This window comes from Lepisma saccharinum, chromosome 11 (assembly GCF_977018435.1).
Source record: "Lepisma saccharinum chromosome 11, izLepSacc3.1, whole genome shotgun sequence".
NCBI classification, from domain to species: Eukaryota; Metazoa; Arthropoda; class Insecta; order Zygentoma; family Lepismatidae; genus Lepisma; species Lepisma saccharinum.
In genome coordinates, this window is record NC_139239.1 from 20,408,637 (window position 1) to 20,430,284 (window position 21,648).

The 21,648-nt window shown below is 38.9% G+C and overlaps 1 protein-coding gene across 4 annotated transcripts in view; it reads right to left on the minus strand.

The window, feature by feature from the left end:
* Positions 1-21,648, minus strand: part of tup (LIM1_Isl and LIM2_Isl domain-containing protein tup) — a 228,006-nt gene that overhangs the window by 35,401 nt on the left and 170,957 nt on the right. For 2 of the 4 annotated variants that reach the window (XM_083131714.1, XM_083131716.1), the window contains exon 5: positions 8,852-9,049. In XM_083131714.1, coding sequence (XP_082987840.1) covers positions 8,852-9,049 — 198 coding nt within the window. Of the gene's footprint in view, positions 1-8,842; positions 9,050-21,648 lie in introns of all 4 variants that reach the window. The other 2 variants (XM_083131713.1, XM_083131715.1) reach the window with 1 other exon arrangement.

Below are 21,648 nucleotides of genomic sequence, written 5' to 3' on the forward strand. Positions count from 1 at the left end.
TACTAACTTAAAATAGATACAAATAATATGAAATTCCCTAAGGTCAATTTATGAAAGTAGAGTTGAGGTTGAAGGGTGACATTTTAAATTTTAAGCAACCTTTATAGGAAAATCCGATATTAGTTTTCTTCATTTCCATGCCCAACCTAACCTAAATTTGGGCTAATGGAGAAATTTTCGTCCATATACCAAATCCTTGGTCTGCTCTTCACCATTACCATATACAGGGTGATTCAAAAGCCCGGACCCATTTGACAACTCCCGTTATTAGTGCAAATAGCAAAAAATGGAAAGAGGGAGAAGTTGTTGTAAGGATGTGGGTATAAATGTAAAGTGTTTCAATGTCAACGTTGAAGGTGCACGTTGGTACGAGCCTCAATGGTTAGCCGAAAGTGTCACGTTGCTTTGTACTTCGTCCGGATTCTAGCATTCAAAATATTGCAAATGCAATATTGTATTCAAGAGGTTCCGAGCACGATACCCCATGGAGGCACTTCGCGATTCGGATATCACTTTAATTAACCTCGTGGCGGAATGGTTATCACAGCGCACTACAACGCCAGGGGTACCGGGTTCAAATCCCGGCCTGGGCATAGGTGCTCTTCGTGAGTGTCCCTTCATCAATGTCATTATGGGTCTCCCGGATGGCGCAGTGGTAGCGTCATCGCTTTGTAATCTAGGGGTCCCAGGTTCAATACCCGGTGGAGGCACATAGTGGTTCGGATCCCACTTTAAACTGTAGGTCCAGTTCCGATTAGCCTTAATTTGCATAAAGTGGACTTAAAAACAAAAACTCAAAGCTATAACCTTAAGTGCAAGTACTGTCGCAGTATTTATTCTTCCTCTAATGAAGCTATTCTCTACACATTTTCCTCACAATACATTTTAGGACTTTGGAACAAATATCTTCTTGAGAAGTTCCAAGAAAGGGGAGGAAAATACTTTGAGAAAAAATAGGATATAAAATAATAGATAAAGAGATGTGGCTGCGAAGGCAATAGAGCACAAAAAAGAAAAAGAAACGAAGATGAAAGAAAGATGACTATTAAAGTCGTGTCACGTAGCCCCAATGTTGCCAAACGCTGGAGTCTGAGACCGGTATTTTGGGATTATCGACTCAGAACGATGGCTGGGCATCTCGGAGCGGTGACCTTGAGAGGAATGGTAAAAGTGGGATCCGAAGACGAGAAACAAATTTCGTTTTCGTGTGAGAATGGAATGGGGTCTGTTGCCTACTCGGGATTATACGTCACGTTTCGAGAAAGAAAGGACTCTAGGTTGCTCTGTTACTTTCAGAACTTAGTTATTATTTACTTTGAGTTCTTTTGTATATACGAGGGGCGTTCAAAATGGACCAGATTTGAGTTTCAAAGAACCCAGTAAAAGTAGGTGCTTTCAGTACCACTGAACATAATAGCACGACCGAGTTTCTAGGTTTGCCGAGCTTTATGGATCAATGGCGAGCCCAAGGGGGGTATACGGGTCATACCCCCCCCCCGGCCAAGTATTCCCTTAAAAAAACGTCAAAGGCAAGAATAGATGGCAAAATGAGAACTAATAAAAAAAAAGGAATATGTATCCCCCCTTTTGAAAATCCTTGGCATGCCACTGCGTAGGAACATTTCCGATTTGAGGGGGTACAAAAGAGAACCTTCCGTATATCCATATATGGATATGCTGAATACATGTATAATAAAGATTGTATATTTTAGCATATAGCTTTGCCACTTCTGGAACTACAGCACACTGGGCAAAACCAAATTCAAACTTTACTAGTTTGTTCCTATACTGTAGACCTAAGGCATAGTGATGAAGATGAACAAATGAAATCGATTGGACATTCTACCGGGTGAGCAAAAGGTAAGTGTGCACCTACACTATGCTTCATTACGCAAAGAAAAACTTCCCTTTCTTGATGGTTGTTGGTACATAAGGACATGGACAGTTGGTTAGTAAGACACTCATTGTTGTCAATCACTCATTGTTGTTTCTTCAGTTGATTCTTAGGAGCGTAATCTTGCAAAAAGTGGAACTGCTTTAGCAATGGTTAGTCTCTGGACCACTGGCAATACTCAACACGATTGGCGTGGTCACTTTCTTCAAGATTTTGCACTACAGTTATTTTGTAGGGGTATATGTGTAAGTGCTTTTTCAGTGTGGTTCTTACGCTGCCGTACGACACACTCACTTGCTATGACAATTTACGAATTGACTTCTTTGGGCTTTGCTCTATTCTAATCGAAATGTCCTCTAATTTGTCCTCTGTTAGAACTCGTGACTTGCCTGATTTCGGCGCATTCTTCACTTATCCCGTTCTGCGAAATTTATCGATCAACCGCCGCACTGCATTACGATATGGTGGATCTGTATCAGGAAACCTTTCCATAAACTTCTTCCGTATATCCACCTCCATGTTGAAAGACTTGTTCCACCAAAGACACACGAGCTTCGAGTAACAAAACCATTGCTGATGCAGTTCCGCGCTTTGCAAGATCACGCTCCGAAGAAACAACTAAAGAAGACTGACAACAATGGGTGACTGACAACAATGAGTGTCTTACTAACCAACTGTCCATGTCCTTATGTACCAACAAACAGCAAGAAAGGGAAGTTTTTCTCTGCGTAATGAAGCGTAGTGTAGGTGCACAGTTACCTTTTGCTCACCCCGTATATGTTTACCATGAAAGACAACATGGAATATGAGAAATATTTCACTCAGTGATTTATTTACATACATACACACACACACGCCACTACCCACCTAATGTTTTTCACAAAGCCCCAGTTCATGATGATTTTGGCTCTACATCTACCCCCTAAATACCAATTTACACCCTCACAGATTGAAAATTCTGAATACTCCCCTGACTTTTGCTTTACAAGTATCAGAGAAGTTCTCATATTTATCTTTCACTGGGCACTTACCAGAAATTCCCTTCATAAAGTTAAGTCATAAGAGCAGAACAAGGTTCACCATTGAAATGCAATAAAAGGTGCTACCAAAGTAAGAATATTGGAATTCATACGATAACAGCACATCCTTGGGTTTGTTTAATAAATCCAAGCACTCCTTTCATCAACTGAAAGCAACGTGTTTGGATGGAATCTCGGATTGTCGATCACAGAACGAGCGTCAGGCACCTAAACTGACATCAGAGTAAATAAAGGTATTTCGGTAAAGTAACTTTACGTTACTACGACGTTCCAGCTCACTGAAAAAACCCTTCAGGGCCAACGTGTGGTTCTCCCTTCGTCTCCCACACCCTTTTAAGGATTCAAAATGGTCTTTTTTTTTTTTAACCCTTTCCCCATGACGGAAGTCAGTGTGGGTTACGTGCCACATGATAAACCGTGGCTGCCTCATGAGTGACAGGCACAAGAGTAAATTGTTTACAGTTCGTCGCCTGCACCGAGCTCCTCTGAAATCTCTCACTCCAGATTCCTCATCAAGGAGTTTGGTGCACAGCTGAAGCTCAGCGTCCTATGACAACAACTGACAACCTGTCCAAAACCTACCCTCAGATTGTTCGAGCTCAAAATATTGCTGCTTGGTTTTCCAAATGGACCATTAGTAAGTCTGTTAAACGCCTAATATCTCCACTGGCTTAGGAGAAGCCTTAGGGGAAGATGAGGTGCCTTTTGGTAGATCGTCAAACGATATAAGTCTACAAATTGGTTAAGGCTAAGTTGAAACCTCTGACAACAGAACTATCCTACGTGGACCCGATTTGATTCTAACGGATTCGGATATAAGATCCAAGATCCACGGTTCGAATGTCGGATCAAACCCCTTCTTCTCAGGTTCAACCCTCTTCAGTAGCCCTATTTTATCATGCCAATAATAACAACAATAATAATGCAAGTGTAATAAATAAAGCATGAAAGCAAGTTTATTACAGCTACTGCACACTAAAATAAAGTGACCTGTTTTCAGTTTTCGGTGGTTATATACATCTTCAAAGTGTAAGATGGTGTAAGCCTAGTATAAATTTAGCTATCGCAGTTCTTTCTGTTTTGTGCTTATATTGTGCTTTTTATGATTTCTCGTTTCGTTATCAATATTTTGATTTGATTGATTGATATGAAACAAACAAATAACACCGATGCCCAGTCCGGGATTCGAACCCGGGACCCCTGGCGTCGTAGCCCGCTGTGATAACCATTCCGATCAACATTGTGGTTATACACTCTGTGTATGTGTGTAGGCACGGGCGTCCCCCCTAAGGGGGAGGGGACAAACCTATTCTTCAATACGGGGGAATGCTTTTTTTTTTAATTATCTGAAAAGGTAGGTAATAACGTTGATATTATTTTCAGGAGGTACTTTTATGAGGCATGATCATAATGCATGTTATGCATAATTATTACTGTGTTTGCATTATGATGAAATGTAATTCTGGGTGTTTATCTTTTTATTGACTGCAATCCTATATTAAGAATGTACATAATCTTACATAGAACAATTACATTGACTTCTTTGGGAAAAAGTAAGTTTCAACCAACCATCAATTCCAAATGGTGGTAATTGTAATTGGAGCACACTGTAAATATTCTTATTCTTGATAGAACAGAGGCCAAAGACGTCTGGCATAAAGCACAGACCAAGAGGACTGAAAAAAAGCAAAGTTTCTGAACACCTGGCAATCTGCACCACCTTTCTTTTGAACGAACTTTACTGCAGGCGCATCCTGTCTGCTCCATGCACAATTGCATGATTTGCAATTAGCTTCATAAGCGACCACTACTCCTTCTTTGTGTAATTCTCTTTGTTCTTTGCAAATTCGTTATCCTTTATTTTAAATGTATTTTAAGAGGAAGGAAGGTAATGATTTAGAAAATGCCATTGCATGACCAGTCATGCTGGAATTGACGTCTCTTCAAAGTAGTAAAAGATTTCCAGTAAAATACGCCCAGTATCACCAACAGTTAAAGATTTCCGGAATCACCAACTACTACTACACCATAAGCCATGTGCTCACAATATTCCATTTGTAATAACTTTCAACATTTGTGTTCACAGAGAACTTCCAAACTTTCTTCATCCGCTTGGCTTTTTCTCGAACATTTTTTTCCCATAGGCAGTTAAGCGTGTTGAGTGTTCGACTCATAATACCACAAATAATTTACTTGTCTCTCTGTTGCTTTGTTATTATTACCTAAATAGTTCACTTCGTGATGTAAGCTAATACTGTAAAAAGTTGAAGAAATTACGGTGCAAGACCGTCAATTTCCGCTACCATCCAACTATACCGTTAAAAAATGACCATGACGGTTTTTAAAGTAATATTAACAGTCATCACAGACTTAACCTAATTAATGCAATTTCAAACATTCAATTTAAAAAATGAATATATGGTGCACACAACTGCAATTTATAACCTATATCTATCTTTATGCATGATAAAATATTAAAATTTAAATTTGAAAAACCAGTTACGTCACGCTTTTTTAATTACTGTTAATTTTTTAACGGTAGAATATTGTAAAATTTTATAAAAAAATTTTAGTGCTTAAATTAGTGGTTAAGGCATATTTATGGAAATCAAAGGTTTTCTAAGTGCAGTTCTTCCATATTTTGGTGATATTTTTAAGTCAAAAATCCTTGCTATGTCAATAAATAATGGCGAGGAGTTGACTAGATTTTTATTCCATCGGCGGATGGCCAAAAGAGAATTCCAAAGGGTAGAAGAAAGAAAATGAACACGCAAATGTTTGAGGAAAAAAGCCTTGTGTGCCTGAATTGGTAATAACCGCTACCGTAGGCAGGTGATTAGTAAAAAATAGTACACAAAGATCACTAACTGACCTTATCTCTTTCACTGCGGTATGTGACTCACTGGAGAACCGACACACACGGAGATGATGTAATGCAACCAGTTCAACGACACCATCCGGTTGCATCGTTGTAAATGCTTAAATAGGTGAGTGTCCGTCCTCCAGGTGAAATGTAAGTCACAGGGCGACGTCAGGATGAGCTCGTAAACTGCGAAAAGCCTCCACAAAACGGGCCATTCCTTTCGGTCAGATTGTCATAAAACTCGGTTAAAAAGAAAATTTACATTTGTTGAAAAAAAGGAAGAAAAAGAAACAAGACCCGACAAGGTTAGTTCTGAATACGTGTGTGAGAGATGTGATGATGGTCGTTCAGATTCAAGACACGAATTAAGAAGAAAGCAGTGTTCTCGGACTGTTAAAAGCAAAAAAAAAAAAATATCCCAATTCGACAAGCAAAATTTCCCTTTTCTTCCATAGAAATTTCCCACCATCCAAATACAACCAGTTTGTTGTGTTGGGTCAACGAATTAGTGATATTGGCGCTATTAGCATAACGTAATGTCGATACATTTACTTCCACGTTTTGTACATTTGCATCAAGGATAATGGGTGACCGATTATCTATACAAGATGTTAATTAAGAGATCCAGATCTACCCAAAACTAAATTCTGCTTAAGCCCTGAGAGTGGGAAGTGGAATCCCGGAATACCGTTTCCTTTCTGCCATCCCGAAATCACAAGATTCATAGTCCCGTATTTGCATTACGCATTCCAAACATATTTCCCGTCTCTATCCATCCACGCTTAGTGTAGGCTATGTTCTCTTCATAAAGTTGCTTTCTTCAATAATGTGCAAAATTTATCTTACTCTCTTCTCTCGACAAAACTCGACTTATTACTACTTCTACAGTGGAATTAAACTTGCCAAAATAAAAATACATTAGAATAAGATGATCTCATAATTAAATTACGTTAGCTCATCTTTCTTCCCAGTGTCAAAAGAAAAACGCAACACGATTATTTTCATTCACCAGTTATTGTTCACTGCAATTTGTTTATTTTTTCTTAAATTTCAGCAAAGAAAGGAAGAAGGTACAGTTGCATATTTGTAATAATATTATTGCAGATTTGTTAATGTCAAAACTGCCAACCCTCTGCAGATTTTTTCTTTCCATTATATTTTGTGGCCATCATGCACCATGCATCAGTCAACTATTTTGCAGCCGCGTCGAATGACTGAAAGGTTAAAAAAACAAAGAGGAGGCGATAAATAATTTGTCAGTAGGCCTATTGAAGATTCGGATCCTGATCCCGGAATCAAGAGTCCCTAATCCAGAAATTCCGGGAATATTCAATCTATCCTGTATTGCATAACCTAACCGAGAGAATAGTAAGTGACAATCGTCTAATAGAGTAGGAAATTAAGGAAAATATGGGTAAAATGAGAAAAATATTTGCAGATATTGTTGGAACAAGATACAAAAAAATCATGGGAAATTCAACTGGAGCTTTGTCCGCCATATTGAACATATTAACACGAGGAAAATATTCATAAATAGATAAGAGCTGGTAGAAATATGTGGAAAGGTGCCCAGATAATATAACAATAAAAAAAATTGACGCCAAAGCACTAAATTATAGAGATATACAATTATAACAAACAACAGAAATAAAATACTTTTAATCCCTTGTTTGGAGCTCTCACTTAACCGAATGTTTAATGCTACGTCTTTGGTACTTTCTGTTCAGACTTCGCGATCCACGGCGAGAACTCCAAAATTTCGTGTGGCAACTCGGGACCTTCTTGAAAGCAATAGTAGCTGATTCCGGTCTCGAAAAACATAAGACAGGGACGATGGGAACAAATGTGCTGATCATTCACCACCTAATGAAAAGCTGAGGGCAGGTCTTGGACCTCAAAGGGCTGTTGCGCCACAGAGGTTGTGAGTGTGTGTGTGTGTTGTGTGTTTAAGAAATCAATCTCTACACATTTCTGCCAATTTCTCTCATACGTTTTTCAATTATTCCATAAAATTCTGCCTGAATATTCGATAACTGCCGTCCTATTTTAAGTATCGATAAGGACCTTTGAAAAAATATAAGTGTGGAGTAAGAGGGGAGGTATCATATGAAGGGAAAATATAATATTGCTTATGCATTTGGGGTAAATGAATTACATAGTCTTACTTGTATTTCTGATGGCTCACGATGCTTTTCTGCTTTCTTAAGATTAAGAATACGAGACTAGAAAAACACATTTTCTTTGGTAATTGCAATGTCCTTTTGTGTGTCACTAATCGAAATTTGTACTTCTCCGAATTCATTTCTCGACACAGGTACATTTCAATAGCCCCCATCGTATTTCCAAACAGTACAGGATAAAAAAAATGTAATCTAATTATGTACCTGAGAACATTCGGGAAATATTGGATAAAAAATGTACGCAAAATGATTTGGGGGGAGAATAGCGTTCAGAGAATATCATCCGTCAGGCTTTGGGCCTCACAGTGCTGATGCGCCACGGAGTTTCAAGTTTCAATATTACAAAATTTTACAAAACAAAACCGATTTCGCCGATGGGATATTTTTTACAATTACTTTGATATTAAGAATAAACCAAATCCTTTCATAATTTTCACTATTTTCATGCAGAATATCAGAAAGGAAAAACTTGCAAAACTTTCTCATTTTCTCGTTCAGTTTCTGAGAAAAATTCAGTACGGTGAGTATTAATTTCTTGTTTTAGAAGGGAAAATTTACAGTTGAAATGTCAATTGCCCATTTGGGAGAAAGAACACAGGTTTGGTGGTTGACCTTTCTCTTTTGGGGAAAAAATTACTGCTAATTTCCCGCTTGAGGTTCGGTTCTATTTTTTTAAGGGAAAAAATGCTGTTGTAGGGTTAAATTTCCAATTTTGTTGAAAAAATTTCCTCAAATTTTCCGTTTTGCGATAGGAGGGGGATAATTCCCTCGCCAAACGTGAACTCTGGGGAGTTGGGGGGGGGGGGACTGGAGGGCTAGCGTTTATGATTGAAATGCAGATCACACGGAATGAGATCTGACTTACCTGACTTACCAACTGCTGGAACGGAGGGGCGGTTGGATCGAGGCGGTCAAGGTCCGTGTGGAGGGCGAAGTCCGACAGCGCCTTCCACGGGGGTTGGTACGACTGCACCTCGATGGGGTTCATTCCGATGGGGCTCTCGTGCCGCACCGGACTCGACGCCACCATGGGGATTCCCTGCATGCTTCCATAGCCGAGTTTCCTTCCGTCCTGGAAAAAATTAAAAATAAAAACTATTAAAACTTCCATACACCAAATCATGTACCTTAAGTATTTAGTTACATTCACTAGACCAGGCAACTCGTTGAATTTGTAGAGACTGGCGAGCGCTGCGATCTGCTCACCTATACGCGTGCAGAGAAGAGCGCTCCTTCACAAATAAAACGAGTTGCCCAGATCTGCAGGACGAACAAGAAACCTATAGAAACATATTTCCTTGCAGGGGTTTATCCAGAAGGGTGTACGGTTAGAGCCAAAATGACCATAAATTTTTCCTATGTGAAAAATGCTAGAGCGTATTGCGGGAATTTAGGTTGTGTTGGGCGTAAATCACCGATTCTTTGGATTATTCAATCTCCAAAAACTCTTGTAACATCCGGGCGAAGACTAACATTTCAGGATAGGATATTTTCATGAGACTGCAATAGTTAATTCTAATGTTATATCAGCAGTGTTTATTTTTATATCATTTGTAAAACAATGCCGAGCTCCGTGGCGGAGTGGTTAGCACATCGCGCTATGACGGCAGGGGTCCCGGGTTCAAATCCTGACCTGGGCATGGATATTTGCGAGTGTCCATTCATCAATTTCATCATATCATCACTCATCCCCATCTTCGCAAATTAGCCAAAAGTGGCAGAAAAGTGAAGTAGCTTTTCTCTTTCATCAAGGCTTTTGCATGCTTGATTTGGTTTATTTTCCTTCGCTTTTCTGCCACTTTTCACTAATCGAGAATTGATGAAGGGACATTGACAAAGAACACCCATGCCCAAACCGGGATTCGAACCCTGGATCCCTGGCATCAAAGCTCGCTGTGCAAACCACTCCGCCACGGAGATCAGCAAGGTTCTTGCCCCTTCCCCTAATCACCTAATCATAGGATGTAGGAGTTTGTGACATTGTGAATACAATTAAGGAAGGATGGGACGAGAAGATCTAACAGCTAATCCTTGGTCGCAATAGATAGGTAGGAGGACGATCACGGCAAATAAATCTCGGGAGTCCACGGCCAGGAGGAATGGCGTCTTAGGAAAGGAATTAGACTGCGCCGCTGCTGCCACCTATCGGGGATCAAGGGAATCTTCTCCGAGGACCAGTTCCATGCATTGTTAATGTGGTCGGATGAAATCTTGCGAGGGAGGCATTACCTTACACCCTGGCGGCTGGTGATAATGGGCAGATTAATAGTCTGTGGTAACACGATCCTTAGTCAACTTCAAGTGTTTGCAGGCAGCGGGAGGAAACAACCAATTTCTGACGTGAGAAGACGTGCAAAAACAGCGCGCAAGAAGCTCTGAAATCACGTCCTTTTTTTGGTTCCAAGAAAAACTGATGCAATGCTACGATGGTCGCTGGCGTTGTTGAGCATGGGTATCATCATCATTCTATTCAACTAGGGAGCGTTAAGTTCCTAGAATTTACTACAAATAACATATGAGAAGATGCAACATTCCCCACCCACGAACACAAATATCTCTGGTAACCAGAGTTTTAGCTAGAGATTTCTACGCCATGTCGAGATTAGAATTTAGCGTCCCTACATCGAATCTCCCTCCCACTTACCTCGTGAAACAAAGAAGCATTTTAATCATAACTATAAGTTTTATTATTTCTTCTCGAAATTACTTCTAGTTTGGAAAACCATCATCACATTCCATACAACCTATGCAAAAATAAATCTATATAAAATTCTTCCTACACCATGGCAAAACTTGGTTTTTAGTCATAGCTAGGGAGCGGAAGTTGATGAAACGTCATCTTTTTTCTGACATCTCGGACACGATGCCCATTAAATATACACAATATTACACTTCGTCTAGAACAACAAAAAGGTAATTTTTTGCCAATTTTCAGGTTTTAGGTCATTTTCCCCGATTTTCGGCATTTTCCCGTCATTTCTCGCAATATTCGGTGTATTGTTTCGTCATATTTTGTCACTTCTTTCATTTTGATAATATTCTTGAGTCTTTTCACCAAGGTGAACATAGGCCTATATATCTCGCAGGATTTCTTTTTCTTTACAGTGCCACAGAAACACACCACACTACATCACCAGGCAAAGATGCGGGAAATTAAAATACACTTTACACCAATTCATTCAGTGTATACGACTTTTTCATAAAATTATTTTAAAATTGTTCGGTTGTTTCCATTGGAAATCCTCGTTGCATATTTTAATTGAATGTGTAAGTGGTATTATTTGGTGCCTTTTTTTAAAAGCAAGATTGAATTTTCTTTGATTTCCTTTTAATTTCAATTTTTAACCTGAAACTAACAAATTTTAATGGTCATTTTTTGCAGTTTTACATCATTTTTTCCCATTTTTTAGGACATTCTATAGGTTATATACCTATATTTTTAGGTCATCAACTTCCGCTCCCTAGTCATAGCTATTTAACTATCAATCCAAAATTCAGAGTACCTATCCTATTATTATTATTATTATTATTATTATTATTAAAGTCGAAATTTTGTAATGGAATTACCGACTTATAGTAATTATATATTTCAATTCTCAAATAATTTACAATAAGAAAACAAAGTAATTAGGTAAAATAACAAAATTGTAGACATCAATAATTACAAAATGTATGTAGATAGATAGAGTCTAATTCGAATTCCTCTTACTGAAATGCTCTTGAATATACTTCCCCGCCCCTTTTGGGATGCACATTATACACTTTAGAATAGTCAAAGCACACGAGACCGGTATAAAGTCGAGTTATTTTTTCTCCAGTTACAGCACATAGGATTGTGAACAAATATAAAAAATCTTGTCGAGCATATGAGTGTCTAGGGATCCTTCAATAAGGAGTAAGAAGCATCAAAATACATGAATGCAGCAAACAGGCCTTTAGGACAATTTTACACTATTGCTATGTATATTTGTAATACATAGAAAATGGATCCACAGCTTCGCGAAACTATTGCAATCTCTAGACAACAGTAAGTTTTTCCAACTGGTTCTAAGAGCTGTTATAATTTTTACAAGTTACAATATAGGCTCAATATCTCTTCCATACAAGGGACACTTTACAAAAAGCAGTTGCAGACACGCCAAAGAACTAGCAGAGCATTAGGAAGTTGAGGGTAGAGTTTTAAATTTTAATTAATATATCAGGGCTAGTCGTTTCTGCATACAAAAATGCAGCCTTTTTACACACAAAAAGTGTCTCTAAGCTCCTTTTCGGTAGGAGTGGCACAAAACCCATAAAACAAAGAGACTAATGTTGGTGAAAATAAATCATTGTCAAATAGTTATAATCTACTGTATTGGCCTGTGTCACAATTTGATAAAATCTTTTATGTTCCATTTGAATAGGTAAAAATATGCATTGTTTCACACCATATTACTATAGAGAGAGGGGAGAGGAGCAGATAGAGAGAAAAACAACGTAATGAAACATCACAACACTGCTGAAGTTTTTCCTGCTCTCATCAGAATCTCTTTTACGGCGAGAAAATGAACTACAGACTTCAAGTTACAACTAAATTTTGTGAGCTCTTCCTCTCTACCCCCCCTCTCTCTCTCTCTCACACACACACACACACACACACACACAATATATCAGTCGGTAACGCGTCTAACTACCATGCTCAAGGTCCCGGGTTCGATCCCCGGCCGGTTCAAATCCGGGAACTTTTGTAACGGTGGAAGCGGCCCCGGCGCCCACCCAGCTTCGAATAACATGGGTACCTTGGGGAAACCCTGGGGGGTAAAGGCGGTCAGGGGCGTGATGCTGATCACATCATCCCCACTCACGACCGGATCAAGAAAGTGTGGGGCGTTACCCCCACACCCCCTATACGCCTTCATGGCGTGGTGCTATGCACAGGGGAACACTTTACCTTTTTTTACCTTTTTATATATATCAAGGCAACGACACAAAGGAATGATCTTATCTCCGCAGCATATTAATACAAAGCGAAATACTACACTTCATACAAAAGGGAAGTTAAAATTAACTTATGCCACACTTACAGAAGCAGCTGTGAGGACATCATACAAGTTTTACGACTGACAAATACATACAAGCAGTACTTCATTTTGGTCCCCTCCTTTCCTCTTTAAACGCTGAAAATTGCGTTAATAAACAGATTTAGGACACAGGTCATCCGCGATGAAGAAAATGAAGGCATACTCCGTGCCGAGACATTAAAAATAATGACGGTATTGGAGCAAACGCTAAACAATATTACATTTTCTATTTGTCCTCCTGGAAACGGGAAAAGGCTAATTTGTAGTTTGAACTTGCAAGCGGATGATAAAAAAAGGAATAGGAAAAATGACTTTTTCCAGAAATATTGAAAAAAAATGGCTCGAACGAGTAGCGTGTCTGTTCCTGCACACGCACTTCCTTCGGAACCTCCTGCAAGTAGTCTTTATGGTCTCACGAACGGCCCTTGGTACGCCTCCCATCCATACACTGGAGGCAAAAAGGTGCTGCAGAATGCAAACCGTTCTATTCCACGGGGGTAGGTCGTAATACACCCACCTAAGGCAGAAACCTTCCTCTGGTTGGTCAAGTTCTTTGGGAGTTATCACGGAGTGCTAATTATTCTACAATGGCCCGATTCCAGGTGGCTGAGGTCTTCAACCATTGTTGTGTAAATCTGCAGATTCTTGCGTGCGTGTGGATGTATCTGTAATCGCCAGATGGCTGTCCTCTGTTCGTCAATCCCTGGCTCAAATATCGCAGTTATAGAAGAAACGTGCAAGGATAGGGGGGCTATACAGTCAAAAGCTGTAGAATCGTCTAAATATTTATGAAAAAAATTGTGAATGGAAATTTACTTTGCATTGCACAGCATACGAAACACAATTATATGCATGGGCGTAATTTGGGGCCTTACTTTGGAGGGGCAAAATCGAAATTTGACTTAATTTTGGGAGAGGAAGGCGAGAATCAAACTTGGGACTGAATTTTGGCTGGGAGCGAGAATCAAACTTGGGACAATTTTAAGGGTCAGAATCAAACTTGGGGCATTACTTTAAGGGTCAGAATCAAACTTGGGATTTAACTTTAAGGTTCAGAATCAAACTTGGGCCTTTACTTTAAGGGTCAGAATCAAACTTGTGGCTTACCTTTAAGGGTCAGAATCAAACTTGGAACTTAACTTTAAGGGTCAGAATCAAACTTGGAACTTAACTTTAAGGGTCAGAATGAAACTTGGGACTTAACTTTAAGGTATAAATAAATATATATGGTGTAGTAATGATTTAATTTTTGTCCTACGTCGATGTGCGTGCATCTCGTATGTGTGAGCTTCAAAAAACAGTGAATTATGAACATTTCACCAAGGATCTGAAATTCTCTTGCAGTCTTGCAAAATATGTTCAGCAATTAGCCACAAGTCGTAGAAAAACGAAGTAAAAAAAAAAAAAAAAAACACTATATTACGTGTATGTCGGTCTCCCCAATGGTGTGGTGATAATGTCTTTGTCTTTTAATCAAAGAGTCCTGGGTTCGACATCTGGTGGAGGCGCACAGTGGCTCAGGTCCTACTTTAAACTGTAGGTCCAGCCCCGAATAAAACTTAACTTAAAGTAAAACTCAACATCTAATACGGGTGATTTTTTTAAAACTCATGGTTTTCTTTGTTGTGTAAAATTTGTAAATGAAGTATTATTTCCATGCGGTTTGTGGCAAATGAATAAGGAAGAATGGGAGATTTATTGGAGTATGTTTACCGGTTTATATGCATCCCGGGTAATATCGCCCATGCCTCAACAAAAACAGCAAATATTCACCTGTGTACCTTTCTCGTCTATATGGTCTGGGGGTTTGGATGCAGTGCGGAGGTTTAAGTTTCCTCCTGTAGATAGCACCGTTGTCAATGTCAACAATAACCAGGAAACTGAGCTGTTATATTGTTGTGCTGGAAAGTTGTGTACTTTTGCGTAATTGTTGTGCTGAAAAGTTGCGTTATTGTGATCAGGACACACAGTAAGAATGGTGTACTCCTTGCAGGAACGTGTGTTTATCGTGAAAAGTTTTTGGAAAACTGATTCTGTTGTTGCCACGCAAAGGGTATTTAGAAACAAATTTGCCTCACGTTCTGCCCCAGACAGGAACACAATATTCTCGCTAGTGAAGAAATTGGAAGAAACAGGATCGCTTCTGAGTGAGACAGGGAAGCATCGGACCCCGCGGGCAGGTGTTGTGGAAGATGTCAGTGCTCGACTCTTGAGGTCGCCCAAGAAATCTCTCCGTCGTTTGTCACAAGAAACCGGCTATAGCTATTCAACATGTCAAAAGGCAGCGAAAACTGCGAAACTAAGGGCGTACAAAATTACAGCTGTTCAAGAATTGAAGGATCCAGATAAAGTTAAACGTGTAGATTACTGTAATTGGTTTTTAATGTTTATTGTGCGTAATCCTGATATTCTGAAAATAACGTGGTTTACTGATGAAGCCTGGTTTCATCTCTCTGGGTATGTTAATTCTCAGAATACAAGGATATGGGCAGCTGAAAATCCACATAGTGTAATCGAAATTCCGTTGCACTCACAGAAAGTTGGGGTATGGTGCGCTGTCTCAGCATCACGTATAGTGGGTCCAATCTTCTTCAATGAAACAGTGAACACAGAGCGGTACAGGGCAATATTCATGGAATTTGTTGAAAGTTTGGACGACATTGAACTCACACAGGGTTATTTTCAACAGGATGGTGCTACATGACATACATCGTATGACAGTATGGCACTCATTGAAAGTTTATTTTCGTTTAGGGTTATTTCAAAGGGATTGTGGCCTCCGAGGTCTCCAGACTTAACTTCACTTGACTTCTTTCTGTGGGGCTTCCTAAAGGGACGTGTGTACACAAACAACCCTACATCCCTGGAAATGTTGAAGCAGAACATTATCACTGAAATTGCGAACATTACCGCAGAAACACTATGTCAGACAGCCCTTAACATGGAACGGCGTGTTCGACTTTGTTTACAGGAAGGAGGTCGACACTTTCAGCACCTTCTTTAATGGTGAGATGTTATGTCATATGTCTGTGCCATAATTTTTATGTTTTATTTATGTTTGAGTGAATACAAAAAAAAAAAAACTCATTTTCATTTTCATTAATTCAGTTTAGCAAAAATCAAATACTTCAATGTTATTGTAGGGTACACTGATGAATATTTGCTGTTTTTGTTGAGGCGTGGGCGATATTACCCGGGATGCATATAAACCGGTAAACATACTCCAATAAATCTCCCATCCTTCCTTATTCATTTGCCACAAACCGCATGGAAATAATACTTCATTTACAAATTTTACACAACAAAGAAAACCATGAGTTTTAAAAAAATCACCCGTATAATGTAATTTAGTGACATTCTTGTACAATGTACTGAATTAAACCGACAGGTAATAAATAACCTGCATATTGAGTAAAATAACATGTCTTACAGGTCTAGCAATAAAATTGACAATATATTTTACACCAGAATAACGAAACGGCTTTGGGAAATACTGAAGCGTGTGTAGTGTGTGGTAATTCCACAGGTAGCACAGGCAGATCGAAGGGCTGCACACCACCCAAAGGGAAGGGGTGTTATGCGCAAAAGCGGAGCACACCAATCGCCTCTATGGAGGATCGATAGGCAAGAGTGAAACTTGTAGATTTGTGGACTCGGTAGTGAGGCTGGAATGGCTTCAAGGTGAAAATGGAACATGTCTGCGTGCGAACGGAACTCTTTGCTTTGGTAGTTGGAACCCATCCATACATTGACTTACCACATCTTGACCAATATGTTCCACAGCCTTTTGGTGACAAGTAAATGAAAAGCATTACTGAATTAACAGTAATCAAAGAAATATTGATTAAAGTTAATGTTTAAAAGGAGACCTACTCATATGCTCTGTTGAATCACCAATTTCATAACAAATCGCTACGCACGGAACACAAAACATGTCAACTGGCACAAATATGCATATTATTGACCCCAGTAATACATCAAAGTGTATAAATTGCCAATGCAGCACTTCTGGTGCATCAAACATGTATTTCTAAAGCTGCTGTTGCGTGTGATGTACAAAAAATGCATCAATTGATCTACAGCTTTAACTGTATCAATCGATGAAGTATTATTGCATTAACCTTAATTTGATGCATTTCAGTTCTCATTTATTCCTTAATTTTAAAAGTGAACGGAAAGATAAAATTTTGACGAATTGTTTCAACACGAGACTCATATTAAATACATACTTTAGGCTACATGTTTGTGTCATTTTACATAAAATTACATTTATTAGGTATTTCGTTCGCTTGTAATTACGTATTTTCATTTCGCATTTTGATTATTTAAATACCTCTCTCTATAGATTAATCTCGACGATGAGGACGAATGGTCAATTAGTGGAAGTACATGATGGAACAATAATGAAATTAACCATTAGCTTTTTTGTAGTTACTTAGTGGTGTATATACTGTGTTAAAAATGGACGAACCATGTAATTTCCAAGTAATTCATTGCTGCTCAAATTATAGGTATTTTCCAAAACAAAATTGAAAAACCATAGAATAAATTCAAGAAAGTAATAATTAAAACCTTTTGGTTTACAAACACAAACAAATTCTTTACAAAGGAAGTGTCAGTTCATTTTCGCATAAAAGTATGTACAGTCATGGAGAAACGTACTTCCCCATATAATCTTAATACCAATAGTCTTGTCGGGGAAGTATTTTTTGCACGACTGTACACTTGTCATACTTCAATACCACATAAAAATACAAAGTCTCCTGATCATATATTCATGAATATTTTATCCACTGTTGGTACCCATGGAAGAATTTTCATTGTGTATATTTGTTACTTAATTTATCTTTTTCTAGTTCTTCGAGTTGTGATGATGATGCAGAACGATGATTCGATGAAACTATACAGAATATTGTTATTGCCGATTTCTTTCAAAAGACACTTGTTGATGTAGGTTAAAAAAGCTAAATGCCATTCAATTATTGGTATTCAATACCTGGTAGTCATGGCGACCAAATAGTTGTTAGCTTACGGTATGTTTTTAATTATGAATAGGCCAGAGCGTAAAAGGGGAGGGATCGCATACATGGGCGTCGGAGGGGGGGGGGGTCCACTCAGTCCGTCGACCTTCCCTGGAAATTAGCATAGTTAATTTCAAAAAATTCTAACAGAAAAATCAAAGTAAAAACTGACAACATTGAGAATAATTTACAGGAACATGATAGTTTTTAAAGTGCTACAATTTAATTCAAAGAACAGGTTTCAAAATTCCAAAAATCTGTTTCAAGTGTAGGGTCAAACAATGTAAACTTTATTACAAAAAATTGACTTGGACGGGGTATCGACCTTCGTAACACCCAGCACTACGTTGCCTGGTGTCCCGGGTTCGAATCCCGGTCTGGACATGGGTATCTTCGTGAATGTCCCTTCATCAGTTTCAACACATCATCACTCATCCTCATCTTTGCGATTGACTAAACGTGGCATAAAATCAAAGTAAAATTATCCAAATCAATAAATCAATTGAAGGAGGTATGTTTAAGTTAATAGCAAAGTAGAATAGGCCTAACTATACATATCAGTACACTAACTGTATTAAATGTAAAAAAAAAATATAAACGCTTGTGCTGAATATGCACTCATCTCGTGGATCGAGTAAAAAAAGTCCCCCCAAATAATAATAATAATAATAATAACGACAATAATAATTTTAGTTTACTTTTATCAGGATATAACAGTTATTAGAATATTATAATAATAATCATAAACATGATAATAATAATAATTTTGTATACTGTTCAAGTGTTATCAATGGCCTGAATCAGCCTCCAATAATATCTGATGACGCTCATGCTCTCATGATCCCGTGACAAGCAAATCCGCCACTATCAAGACGAGGGGAATGAAAACCTTCAATCTCAAAACAAACAAAAGAATCCAATACAAATTTATTCTATCGTACTAATAAAAAAAGAGACCTCACGAACTATCAATCTACATACCATGTGTGTGTATGTGTTACATGCAATACACGACTGTCTCAAATTATGCGTGGACAAGCAATCACGGCGAAGAAAAATCTCCCTCAACGCTCCACCTTTCATCCCCCTTTCGCCCATCCAGAACACAAGATACCTTTGTGTTCTTTTATTTACTCTTCCAGCTTAATAAAAATCCCCCCCCTACAGCCCCTCCCCCCGGTTTTAGCATCACACGGAGCATGCCAATCGCTATTTTCCTCCCGTGGATCGAGCAGACACGCAAAGGAACGTATTCGAAAGCTACGAGCCCCGTACACGCAATCTTTGGAAATGAAGACGACCTTCTTGCAGGCAGTTTCTGAGACTGGATTGTGAGGAGGGGGGAAAGGGGGGTATATAAAAGCAAGTGGAAGGCTCCTCCTGTACTTTTTCCGCCATTTTTCTGGATGGTCACCCACGGAAGTCGCTAGGTTTTTTTATTAACAGTCGAATTGCTCGGACAAAGCCGATTGGTTCCGATCTGAAGGACCAACTCTTCGGAAGTGATAGCAGTTGTGGGGTGCAGAAAGACGTCGAGAAAAGAGATGGAACGTTTCGGGGAAATGAGAGAGAAGAAAAATAAAAACTGTTGCTCTTGGTAGATCCACGGATGCCTTTTCTTCGTTTCTTCAGGTCGAGGGCTTCCCAAGACAGGAAATTCTAGAGTTGAAAGAAGAAACTGGACGAGTCATTCCGATGCTAGGCGTCAATTTGAACTTCTCTCGTAACAGTCATTTCGTGGCAATGTTTTTTTCAGCATCCTGTTCTTCGTTTTCAAGATGTAGATAAGTTTTTTCATTTCAAAAGACCATCGCTTAGTTTTTTTTTCTTGTTGGTTATCATATTTTTCATAGGCTTAGACGGTTTGATTGATTGATTTAGTTCAGTTTCGCAGGGGAGTCGCGAGAATTTCCGAAAAAATATTTTTTTCTGAAAGTTTAAAATGTGTAATGTGTTAATAAAAATATCAATTTCTTCTTCTGTATTATTGCAACTGACGTTTGTTGTTCATCGGCAATGTTCTGTGTTTTTGAACTAAGACAGGAACTCTACTCGTACCTTGTAGAAGAAAACCATGCCAATGCAGAGACAATCACACAATCATGTATTTATACGGATGACAAACACCAGCTCGACGGAGGATTACACTGGCTGCGAGTTCAGACGCCAGAGCCTCGTTAGGCTGTAATATTCAGTTCAAGATGTACTACGTTTAAGTGAGGTTGACATCTGGGTGTGATCACAAAAGGTCACCCCTTATACCCCAGGCATCTCTTAATTACAAGGCGACAACGTTAGCCACTGCAGTATCGGGGAGCCTAGATGCATTACTACAGTGTCTCGCCTGGTGAAATCCGAGCTGTGGTCTATATATTATGCATATATATGGGGGCGTAGAATACGAATTTCAGAATTTATATTCATTTCATGTCGAGATATCAGGCCTGTAATTTACGTTTCAAAATATCCTGAAATATCTCCTTGCTCTCGAGCTTTGACATATTCAAAACTATATCTAAAGTTGCACCTAGATGAGAAAAACGACGGTAAACTCGTGAACTAAAGTGGACAGTCATTTGTTTTCTCTCGCCTCCTCTTCGCGTGTGCCAGAGTATTTATATTTATAACTTCACTACCTTGATTAGTTGTCAAAAACTTAATCTCGTTAATTTTTTATTTTTAAATAAGAGGTTTTATCTTCTTGGTGAAGCTGTAAAGGGTGGCCCATTTGCCACGATCGGATATCGATATAATATTATTATTGTGAAAGAAAATGCGGTAATCAATGCAGAAAATGCAATGAACTGAAGAAGATATATTAAAGAGTGAAGTAGGACAAGAATACTTGTAAGATTATTGTCAGTGTAGCTCTCAATGGTCGAACTTCTCCACAGTATTGGAACTGACTGACCTCTATCGGAAAACAGATGAATTGTTACCACACAACGTATGTGAATGTTAGTGACGTGCAGTGACGTCGACACTTGGGGTAGCAATCTGTAGCGTGCTCAAGGAGGTGGGGTTAGTGTGGGTCATACCCCTGCCCCCTTTAGGGCCCAGTATTCCTAAAAATAGAACGTCAATAACAGGAGAAAGATTGCAAAATGATGAATGAGTACTAAAACGTACACGTAACCCCCACCCCATTCGAAAATAAAAATATTTGATTTGTCTACTAAGCCAGAGATCTGGGTTCGAATCTCGGCTTTGCCATGGGTATTATTTGAATGTGTCCCTTCATCAATTATATTGTATCATCTTCGCGATTAGCCAAAAGTGGAGGAAAAGCGAAGTAAAAATAAACCAAATCAAGCAATCAATCAATGATTTGACTTGATTCTTGTTACCTAACGTCGCTTTTTTCTCACATTTGGTTACTTGCGAATATGATACGATAAATTAATGAAGGCGACAAACACATAGAAAACCCATGCCCAGGTCGGGGTTCGAACCTGGAACTCCTGGCGTCCTAACGCGCTGTGATAACCACTCCCCCTCGGTTGGTTGATTTGGTGTTTTAAGTCCACTTTATGCACAGAAACAAAACAGGTAACAAAACACACTTTTTTTGTAGTTTCTTCAATAATATT